The following is an 11,882-nucleotide window of genomic DNA, read 5'->3' as shown; positions in this document are numbered from 1 at the left end:
CTTTGGCTACATCCAAAATACAAAAAACTTTAAGTTAGTTGAATTTGATTTTAAATCTAGACTAAAAATTTCCATAAAAATTATTTCGATATTTTTGTGCTCATATCTTCTGATAGCTAATATGTATATTCAGACAACCAATAGTTTCTTAGGGATTAATTTATTACATATAATTTCTATTTGGCACAAAGGTCAACCTCTGGCTACAGTACGACCTACCGCCTTGGACGGAATAAAAGACATGAAGTGACGTTTAAAAGGTGTTGTTTTTTGTTAGAGTTAAAAATAAATTCTGAGTGACAATTGAATGTTGTAAGAAGAACCAAACGGTTCTTAAAGTAATTTGGCATATTTGATTAAATGAATTATTTATTTTCAAGTTGCATGGCGACTTGATAGTTAATTGAAAAGTGTACTTGTACATTGTGCACGCAAACACGCACGTAAAACATTACGGATAAACGAAACGGTACAGTCAAGAACAAATTATAGCGGCTTAAACATTTTCCTTTAACTCTTACAATTAGCAGCAATTCTTGACTGTTCTCCTGCATTTAAAAGAATTGTTCGACATAAATATTAAATATTTATTGCATATTTCCGAAATACAAAGAAATTGTTACACTTCTATTAAAACTATAAACATTCATTTAGTTTGCAATGAAGTATATCATAATCTTATTTTATAAAGTATATCTTTTACAATTTGGTTTGGTTTTGCATTTCCATGAGGAAAATGAGACAATTAAAACGTCAAGCATTGCCTGTATAACAGTTACTAAATAACAAAAATATATCCCATAGCTCGAACATTTTTGTCATTGCTACTGTGAGAAACAAAATTACCACAGCTGTTCACGCCGCAAAAATTACATTCATGTGATCCACCAAAGCCAAGGAAAGAGTCCGGTGTAGTACAGTCGTTTTGTTCATTTCCCAAAATGCCAAGCATTACTTGAGCGTTTACATTATTTTGTCCAACGACGTTAAAGCCTTCTCTATCACAGTATTGTTGAAGGAAGCTGTTTTCAACTAATGTCAACCATTGGCTACGACTCAAAGTGGTTTTCCTATATTTTCCGTCAGCAATGAGGTCGTATAAGGACTCAGCTTGCATTTCAAAACTTATGAATTTTATTGTACTGTTTACTTTCATTCCAACACACATCTTCTTTATTTTAGTGCTCCAGTAAGTAGGAAGTTTTGTTTCAAGATCATTTAATCCAGTTTCACCATTTTCCGTCATATAACTCTTCTTGTTGCTCCAAAGCGGTGAATTATATCGGAAGGTTTTCTAAATTTAATAAATTCGTATCACAAACGAATGAAAAAAAATTGAAAAAACAGCGTTGATTTTGTTCTTTAAAAAAATGAGTATTTGAAATATATAATGTGAACTTCAAAATTCCATCCATCCAAATGCAATAAATAATGATAAATTAATTCCATTTTTGCTATCTTGATCGTATTGGTAATAATGCCCATTATAACTCACGATGTAAGCAATTTTAGCGATGGATTGGTCAATTACCTGCAGATAATTCTCGACATCTGTAATTATGATGTCACATCTACGGATAATAGTTTCTACAATTATCGACGCTATTTAAAAAGGGTTTTGAAAAATAAAATAATAGCGATGTTTACCGTAATTTCTAAACACAATAAGCGAAAGTTTTTCAGCAAGAAGCATGTGAAAAGACTAAAAAGCGAAGAAACTGCTTTTGAACATATTTACAGCATAATAAAACGAGAAGGCCTGTAATAAACAAGTTTTGTTTCAGTAAAAAATTAGCAAAGTTTTAAAAATGTTTTGCATTTATCAGTTTTAATAATATTTCATTTAGTTAAAGTGAATAATAAAAAAATTATTGAATTCGTATTTCACATGATATCAAAAATTATTCACACCTCGGTCCTTGTTATCCGCCTCAGCTTTGCTTTGGAAGATAACGTTCACCTCAGTCCGAAAATTTTTTATATCATACCCAACCTCGTCCAATAATTGCTTATTATCACGTTGATTGTATATTTTTAATCTTTGCTTGCACAGACCGATGACAACTCGTAAACCAACAAAAATATTTCTTAGATCGTTTCATGCGCCAGTTTTAAGCATGATACGTAAAACGAAACACGATTTACTGAATAATATATTTCTAAATATAATACGCAAATATATCCAAAGACTGCTCTCCCCAGTAGCCCAATTTAGTGCCTAATGGGCGTCTTATTAACTTTGAAATATGTCATATGCAATCGCAAAGGAGAGTGTTGACCTGACCATCGTCTTGTATTAAAATATTTTAGTAAAAAATAGTTAGTGAACAAAGTCAATATGTTTTTGACAGCAAAATGCAATTAGGAAATTTAATGGTTCAAATTCAAGAATAAGTTTTGAAAGTTGTGGAACTGTTATACGAAGTTATGCAGATAATGTTACAACCAAAGTGACATTCAAACTAAGTGTTTTGTATATCTAAAGCAGTGTTAATTTATCTGCTAATTGCTGTGAGGGAAAGAATAAATATGAGTGTGATAATGACAACATTCATAAGAGAAATTGTTTTGCTTTCTATAATGAAGGACAAAATGTTTATAATAACAAATGGTCAAAGTCCTTTAAGACGAATCCACTCTACTTTAAAAAATTATCTTAGAGAGGAAAGTCCTAGTTGTATAAAGCCCTGGACGAAACCACGTGCATTGCATTAGCTAAAGGTAGTGTGATAAATACTTTGCCACTTAAAATTGGCATGAGCCAATAATGTAACGCAATTATTTAAACTACAATAGATGGCAAAAAAAATTAACTTTTTTGCGTTTCTCATTTGGTATGCCTAGTTCTGGTGATTTTTTTTGCGCAATCTGATCAATTTGACAGTCTGTGCAGATTATTTCATTGTCAAGGAGTGCCCATGATTTAATTGTGCACAAATTAAAAAGAAGTCAAGTAATATTTTTTTAAATATACAAAATTTGATTTATTCAGTTAAACAGAAAAGTTTCAATATTCTGTCTAATTGTTAAAATAGTGTACGAGCTACTTCAATAAAGACACTGGATAAACAATTTCTAAGAACATTATAGTTAAATTGTCTGATCTTCACTTTATGTGTTCTATTTTTAAGGTAATGTTTGACACGTCCACAAAGCATAGATTTATGATCTCTCAGTGCATGCAGTATATTATAAATTTTTTAAAGTTTTCTTATTGCCTATTGGGTGAAAAAAAGAACTGCCCTTAGAACGCTCCTTAGCAATTTATAAAACGTCAGCACAAACGCGATAGGGTCTAAAACACTTAGCATTTTTGTATTAGGGTGTTTCGCAATCTTATTTAGAAGACAAATGTTCTATTATTAAAATATATATCATTCGATGTTGGATGGTATACTACACATATAACGAGGCAAGAACTGCCATGAGAAGTGAAATAGTGTTTTCAAGGTTTTATGTATAGCCTTAAATTCTCAATAAAATCACCTGAAGCTTATCAAGGGTGTTAAATAGTATGTTTGACTTACCAGGCAAAAGCGAATCTTAGCTCAGAATATAAAAGCTCATATTTGCAATCTGCCTAGTAAATTTCTGGCAACGATGTTGGACTTAATTGTATTATTGTCGAATTATTCGATATTCAGCAATTACCACAAATTGCAGTAGTCATTGGTAAAGTAAAGTGCATGGAAATAGAAAGCTTTCTTTTTTTCAATTTTAATGCCATCCACCCTTGGCAGTAATAATCATATGCAATATTGAAAAAGTGAAAATATTAGCATGTCTAATGACAATGCAAGAAAATAATGCGTTTTTTTACTAGGAAATAAATCCATTTCAACTCTAAGATCATTAGAAATTTTAAGATATTACTGCTTTCACTTTATTTTGCGCATAAAATATATCATTTTTATGATAAATATTGTTATTATAAGAAGTATTTTTAGGAAGAAAAAAATGTGTTTAGGAATTATATTTCCTAAAATTTTCTATCAGCTATCAAAACATTCAAAAATATTTCCTTTTTACCTTTGTTCCATCAATTTTCAAGACTAGAGTCCAGCCTTCTCTCAAGCAACCCGTTGTTTTACGCATACAAAAAACTTTGCTGTATCCCATTAAAGTGTTGGTGCTGATCAAGTACATCCCGTCCTTTAAACTATTTAAGACGAATGTTATTTAGAGAAAATTGAATAAAATTATCCTACGATTCAAACAATATCATTTAAAAAAATTGAATAAAATTGTAAATTTTTTGGACTAATAAAAATAAAGCCGAAACCATTTTTGATAGAGTAGAGTAAAAGTAACATCAACTATAATTTCTATAATATTTATATTGTTAGAATATGTTGAAATGATGACATGTTCTTTAAAGTCTTTTCAAAGAGGTTTATTTATTACATCAAGTGTAATAAACGGAAGTTAAAGTTTTAACTTTTCTGGCGAACTGTATTCTTATTGCAGAGTTTAAAAAGTTGTTTAAGAAGGCAAATAGGAAAAGTTATTATTATCACATAAGAATTTATTCCAAGAAATAATTTAATAGAAAGTATTAATATCTTTGTATATTTGACATTGCTAATCATCAGATGTGCATGACATAGAACCTCAAATTCTAAGAGACTGTTTGTGCTATCTAAAAATACAAAGTATGGTAGTCGAAAAAATTTTTAATATTTGATTAAAACACCAGTTTATACCTTTCTTCATTTCTGGTTACACATTAGTTATAAAAAATATTCTGTATAGTATTGACTTAAATATAGTAAATTTTCTTATATATACCTGCCATTTCTCATCGCCTCTTCGCATGACGAAAAAACTAAACATAAAATAGTATTAATTAAATCAAACAGAGATTTTATGATGGTGACAAATCTAAATATTTCTAGAAAAGCTAATGAGTTAAATTTTAGAGTTTTTGCAAGTTCTGCAGAATAGTAGAAACCAAAATGTTTCAAAAACGTATTTAAAATAAGAAAACCAACGCAAAAGTTCTGGTGTTAAAATAGCTTACTTTTCTTAAATGTCGGGCAATGGAGCTCATTGTAATTATACTTTTGCATTGTTATTCTAAATCATTCTATTTCTGATCCGATGTCAATGTTGTTCTGAGTTATGCTGGTTGGACAAGCCTTTAAAAGTCTTGACACATCCCTATGGCCAGGGGCCGCGGAAGTATCTCAAAAGTAGGGGGGCACTGACCGAAAAGGGCATGTGAGCTTGCAGCTTACTGTTTTAGTATATTACAGATATGCATTGTTTCATGAATCATGATTAAGTTTCAAAGTCTGCAAAATATTGGTAAACATTCTTAAAATGCTATGCGTATTCACTACTGCTCGGCGTGCGTGCTAACAAACTAAGATGACTACATGAACAATTTTATTAAGTAAAGCGATCTCAATAAAATTTCCCAAAAAATCTAACCCTACGTTCGTTTTTCAGAACAAAGTCCTTAGCTACTAAACGTAAGTCCAGTTCGTCAGTTCTGGCCTTGTTTACATCCATAACAATAAGATTATTGTAGCGTGCCGCCGTCATTGTGCTCCTGAGATGTGTCTTGACAAGCCGCTGGTATGAAAAAAAAGTTCTCCAGAGGCTGCGCTCATTGGAGCAACAAAGTAAATCAAAGTAAGACGTGTGCTTTATTTCTTCTAGTGTAGGATGGTAAGGCTGTCGGCCTGTACAGCACAAATTCTTACAATCGAGTCCTAGCAAACATTCCGTTGACTCAATTTGCATAGGTCCTACCAATAGGGTGGTAGTCGTGGAACTTGTCAAAGACGCATATGTTAGGTTTTGAGAAGGTGTGTGAACTGGCTCGGTCGGCGGCGCGACTAGTATCTCTAAAGACGATATAAACTCAGAATTGCCGAAGTTTGGTTTGGAATGAGAATGAGGAGATAAATACGTTGATGGAGTTTCTGTAGCTGACGGCAGTGTCAAACTAGACATAGAGTCGATGTTTTGGTCAACAACATTCTCTGCTGGAGCACTACAAAAAAACTCGTCAGTTTTCGCAACCTTTTAGCTGTTTCTACAAGCTCTTTTTCCTTTTCTTGTTTTCACCTAGCAGCTCTAGGCATGATGATTTTGATTAAAGTGATTTAAACCGCAAAATTTTCAATTATTATGATCATGAATTGTCAACAGTTTTGTAGGACCAATGGCCTGAAAGACAATACGACGGGAGCAATAAGTTGCCATAGAATTTATAGTCTCATGTGGATCATAAATTGCGACTTCTCATTGGTTGATTAAGTTACTGGGCGGACGTCTGCGAAGACAACCCTAATCAACATACGCGATTTTTGATCCATCTGGGTAATCAAGATAAAAAACTAAGCTATAGCTGATTTCGCATGATGCCGACAGACTTTGTTCTACTCTCGAGGCTACTTTTATCTAAGAAAAACTTCTTCAGTCCAATTTTACCTAAAACAAGGGCATTTCTACACCATGAAAAGGGCACTTTCATTCCAGAAAAGGCAAATTTTCCCTGTTGGTAAAAGTCGGGCGGCCTATGGCACCATAGATTTTCTATGCCTGTTATGAGCAGGGCCAAATCTAGAATGCTATTTTTTGGAAGTGGATCTGCCCGACTGATTTCTTTTGAAATAATAACTTTAACAAACAAAATCAGTCGAACAGAGCTAAATATAGAAGAATATCCGCCGTAAATTAACGTTCTCGTTTCGGCCCTGGTAATGAGTACTCATTATGCCAAAGCTTGGACAGATGAAAGTATTAATAGAAAGAAAAAAAAAGGTTCTGTTAAAGACACATGATGCTATATGATGCTATATGATCCACCGCGCAATATGGTTTCCATGATGTCACAATTAAATCATCTTAAACAAAGAAAATAAACTTTCATTTTCTTATTTACTTTTAAACGAGGAGCCTAGCTATTTTTCAGATTGATACTGACTTTGGAAATATTTTTTGTGCATTATGTTTGTCCGGCTACTTACAAGATTTTTGAAAACCTAACAAAAAGTTCATTACAAACTTTAAAACAATGCTTACAGACCATGCTAAAAAATTGAAATGTGTCGAGTTTCCACAAGTTCTTGTGCTTGCTTTAGATATAAACCTCTTCAAACTAAATCAATTTTTATCTAATTTTGGATATCCCTAGATACTAAAAAATATTTTAGTTATAATGACATAATTGGTTTAGCAAGTGCTAGAGATTTGGAGAAAAAGACTATTCAAGCTAATGCTCTTCAATTGTTTTGAATATCTCTAAGCATCGGCATAAAAACAGTGTCAGTTTTTAGTACCAAATTATTTTGGAAAAAAGACCTTCTCATTTCATCTTATTTAATGTGCTTAGAACTATAAAAAAACATCAATAGAATTGCACAATGCAGGTTTATCAAGCTACTTCAGATGGTACAGTGTTTAATCTTTGCGTTGAATCAAAATACCTTATACAGCTTACTGGAACTTGCCGATTATACGTTTTGTGACCTGCTCTTTTCTACAGAATATATATAGGGTAGCTTAAAATCAGCATATTCAAATTTTAATGTAGCTATGAAGTCAAATGTTTTCGTCATGTTTTGTTTGTGAAGTGAAATTTGATTAGGGAAGAAAGGCAAAAGATTGCAACCATCTTAAGAAATTGTACTGCTTGCCATTTTCTAACAAACTTACTTAGCTTTACCGAACAATGTCTTCCCGTAAAGCCAAAAGGACATTGACATCTGTAAGGATCAGAACCAGGTCCGTCTCTTAAGTCAACAATCGTCATTCCACCATTTTCACACAACTTTTCTTTGTTATATGGTATCTTTATAAATCAAATGTGCAATTATTCAAGATTAGTAGCTTTGTCAATAATTTAAAAACTGTTAATATAATTTTCCACCATACCTTTCTTTGTGGATTCAGCAATTCATAGAAACTCCACTTGTTATCAGTACATGTTTCATAATTCTGTGGACGTTTGTGAGTTAATTGACAATTTACATCTTCCTTCATTATGTCATTTCGAAAGTTAAACCAACACAGAATAATTCTTGTAAATATTTGAATACACATGAATCTGCCGATGAGTAAAATGCTTCAAACAAAACATTTTCTTTTAATGGACATGTCTCTAAAATATATAACGCAATGGTATGAATAATATTAACTTAAACAATATATCTGCAATGGCTAGGTATAATTAGTTCTAAAAAAAATTTTCAAAAAAAATTTAAATTTGTTATAACATTAAGGCACTTAAAGGCTTGCCGGGCTAGTTTGTATTTGCATTCATACGACACGGGCTGGCTCGGCTGGTATGACGTAACAATTTCTGCGCGTGAATGTTGCTTTACGCTGGAAAATTAAATACGTTTGCATTAAGTTGCATCATTTAAAATTTCTGTACTCAAAACATTTTTAATTTTGATCTAAAATTAAAAGCAAAATCATGTTATCACCGGCAAATGCAGCAGTGATAGGTAGAATTATTTATTCATTTTCAAATGAGCATAGTTGTTTCGACTTGCAAACACATGTTAAAAAAAAGAACGATGCGATTATGAGAATTTCATCGAGTAGACGATCTGTTATTTATGGAAAGTTGAAATATGCAATGTGAAGAAGATTCCTGCGAAAGAAAAGGAGATGCTTGGTTTAGGCTAGAAGTACAAAAAAATGATGGGAGAATGAGCGCAATTTCAAATATAAAGTGAATTAATATATGAGGTGAGATCCTGGCAAACGTAGCTAGCCCGATCAAAGCAGGATAGCCAGTCTTATATGAACAGGCTCTAAGGAATGAAAATATCTTTCTTGCACGTCTCTTATAAAAACTATCACAGTCAAATGCACTTGTGCACATGAAAAAATTTATTAATATATACACGAAAAAAAATGTGTAACATGTAAAATATACAGATAAATTCAAAAAGTATGGCTTTAAAATACAAACATAAAACATTACACAGACTAACCGTTTTTCAGCAAACGCAGCATGGTTTTTTCGGTAATACCACAGTATACTTCTAAAGCAATTGTGATTATATATGTTGCAATCGGAACATATGCCAACAAAGAAGAAAACATATTCAAAGACCGACAGTATAACAGTTTGCGAATGTAAAATTAAATGTATAACTTCAATGAACGTGACGCATGTATCTATACGCATCTACACTTTATATATTGTCCAAACGTCCTTTAAATAATTAAAATTTGTCTGATGTGCATCTACGCTTTTATATACTGTCCAAAACGTCCTTTTAAATAATTAAAATTTGTTTCAGCAGCTGAAAGAATGTTTTTAAATTACTTGTAAAATATGGATGTAGATATTCATGAATATGGTCAATAAAAGGTTTAAAGACAAAAATCAGAAACAATGTTCTATCAGTTTTTACTGATTTCAAGATCAGTCAACGTAAGTTCTTATGATCTATAACATAATGTATGCAAGAACTACAATACTTTGTCCTTTTACTCATGTATAATTTACGGTGGCCGTGTCTGCAATTCACAAATTAATATATAAATTTACAAACTCTCCCTTTAATTTAAAAACAAAGTATTTGATACAAAAACAATGTCCTGAATGAAGAACAAATTAGCCACGATGCAAATTAAAATATAAGTTATCAACAAATTGAATAATGCAATACAAAATAAAACTGACCAAATGCACAAAACTTGGGGCCGGTTGTATAAAAACGCAGTTAACTTTAACTATAGTTAACGCTAACTACCGTAGTTAACTCCTTAACTTTAGTTACTTAACAGCTCGAATTAACGGCGTTGCACAAAACTTAGTTAGTCGGATGTGGGCAGGTGAACTATAAAATGACTTTAAAATCATGAAAAATCTCTTGGCTTATGTAAAAATTTTAAAATATGGCAAACTATTTTTGTTATTACAGATGTTGATGATGCGAAAGGAAAATTTAATAAACGATTCACGTTGACGTGCTAATCGGATTAAAATGTAGCATATACTTAAGACTTTTCTCTAGTAAATCGATCTTTGTCTTCTGTGTAGTACAGTTCGATGAATGATATGCGTCTCGGCAATATAACTGCTTTTTTTCATGTACCATTTGTACATAATGGAATTGGGCAAACGAAACAATGAACTCTTCTCAAATCGATTCATATTGTGTTCTATCAGCAAGGATGTAAATATTTCAATGGTCTTGCTTTTACAGAATTTAAAACTGAGAGATTGATGGTGACAAAGGAAAAGGTCGTTTCGTTTATCTTTGTAACAACTGAGTAAAATTCTTGAATAAAAATGTGTTTGTACAGACATAATTCACACATATTTGTAAAAGATGACAGTGATGGACTTTTTTATTATTACAAAACATTTCTTTGAGTCATCATAGTTAGTAGCCATAAATCCAACAACTGTCTTTTCTCTGCTTGTGATATAATATATTAACAGCTATACACAAAATACTTTGTTGTTCTTAATTCTGCCTTGCAAAAAACTGAGTTATAAAAACAATTGGGAATATTTGTTAATGAGCTTTAGCTATGAAACTTTTCATTACGCCTTTGTGATATATTAACCTATTTTTGTCTAAAGCTTGGTACTTCTATTTGTCTTTTTTTCTACTTTTTAAATCATCAAACAGTTCATTCAGTTAAGCAATATGTCGTGAGATTGATAAGATGCCAAATTGAACAACTACTCAAGTGAGTTTGAAGTGACTTGTTGTAAGATATCGCTCACGTTTTAGAGTAACGTTTTAACACCTCACAATAGATCGCGTGTACGCAATTAATTAACTAACATTAACGTAATAAGGCGCATTGACGTAATTACGCGTGTTTGAGTGTCATCATCATCAATGTTTTGGCTTCTAAACCATAACATTACGTCATTTAGTTTGCATCACTAAAGGTTGTTCTTGATGTAGATATCTTTGTATTTAGCTCACTTTTTCTGAAAAAAAAAATACAAAATAAATATAGAATTGTAATTCAGACATGTTAGTAGTCTGATTTAAAAAATATTTATCGGTGTTATTGCTGGAACTAGCCAATGTAGGCGTACAACATTAATTCGCAAATATCGAGAAAAATGTGCAAGTCAAGAAATACACCATAATTCGGATGTGACAAATATAATTTCGACAAGCAAAAATTTTTGATCTTAAAAAATCTCAAATTAAAAAATCTTTTGAACTATAATAGTTAATATTTAATAATAACATATAACGTCACAAGCAGTGGCAGTCAATTCATTGTAAAAAGCCTCGCTATATCGAGCATTTACAAAGCAGCAAGCTCACCATAACACAGTCATAAGATTTTAGAAGCCATTAAGTTAGAATTATTTTAGTTCCTTGTGGACAGACAAAAAAATCAAGTGTAATTTCTTTTAAACACTTGCAGATCATTGTCTTGGAATACATTTTCAAAGAATTTCTTTCATCAGTCTTTATTGTTTTCCAATCATTTTGTTGTGTTTAGCATAAAATATGTATAGGAAGATATGGAATAACCATTGGCAACTAAAACACTTCAAGTGATGTGAACTTAAGCTTGTGCACTTATAGAGGAAGCGTAGTGTAGCTACAAGTAAAAACTATTTCCTTTGCTAAAAGCAAACACTTTTACAACATTAAAACAAACACAGATTAGATAGTGTTTTTCAAACGTAACTTCATTCAGCAATGATGTACCAACGTATTAATGCCTTCATATGTTAGCCATTGATAACAACGATGAAAAATTTAATCAGCATAGTTAATCATTGCAAATACATATCACAGTATGAGAAACAATCAGCGTAAATCTAACTCAATGTGCATTTTAATGATGTAAATTTTGCTAGAAATTGTTGGCTCTCTTAGTCATTTCAGCGTTCCCCAACAGAGAACGTTCGATGGACTGATATT

At 31.7% G+C, this 11,882-nt stretch overlaps 1 protein-coding gene across 1 annotated transcript; it reads right to left on the bottom strand.

Moving 5' to 3' along the window:
* Positions 1 to 351: 351 nt before the first annotated feature.
* LOC124457777 lies at positions 352 to 9,140 on the bottom strand. The gene is made up of 6 exons (XM_047007947.1): positions 8,958 to 9,140; positions 7,888 to 8,113; positions 7,669 to 7,804; positions 4,789 to 4,825; positions 4,030 to 4,159; positions 352 to 1,294 (listed from the first exon to the last, which is right to left on the bottom strand). The coding sequence occupies exons 2-6, from the start codon at positions 8,053 to 8,055 to the stop codon at positions 779 to 781; spliced, it is 987 nt and encodes a 328-aa protein (XP_046863903.1). The 5' UTR covers positions 8,056 to 8,113; positions 8,958 to 9,140; the 3' UTR covers positions 352 to 778.
* Positions 9,141 to 11,882: the final 2,742 nt, after the last annotated feature.

Source organism: Xenia sp. Carnegie-2017, unplaced genomic scaffold, assembly GCF_021976095.1.
Source record: "Xenia sp. Carnegie-2017 unplaced genomic scaffold, XeniaSp_v1 HiC_scaffold_6, whole genome shotgun sequence".
Lineage (NCBI taxonomy): Eukaryota > Metazoa > Cnidaria > Anthozoa > Malacalcyonacea > Xeniidae > Xenia > Xenia sp. Carnegie-2017.
This window is presented reverse-complemented; position numbering and strand designations above follow the sequence as displayed.

Coding starts and splice junctions, on each gene's coding strand:
- LOC124457777 (XM_047007947.1), bottom strand. CDS start 8,055: ATGTGTATTCAAATATTTACAAGAATTATTCTGTGTTGGTTTAACTTT. Junction 4,826..7,668: donor ACATTGTTCGGTAAAGCTAA/GTAAGTTTGTTA, acceptor TTTTATGTTTAG/TTTTTTCGTCATGCGAAGAG. Junction 4,160..4,788: donor GAGGCGATGAGAAATGGCAG/GTATATATAAGA, acceptor CGTCTTAAATAG/TTTAAAGGACGGGATGTACT.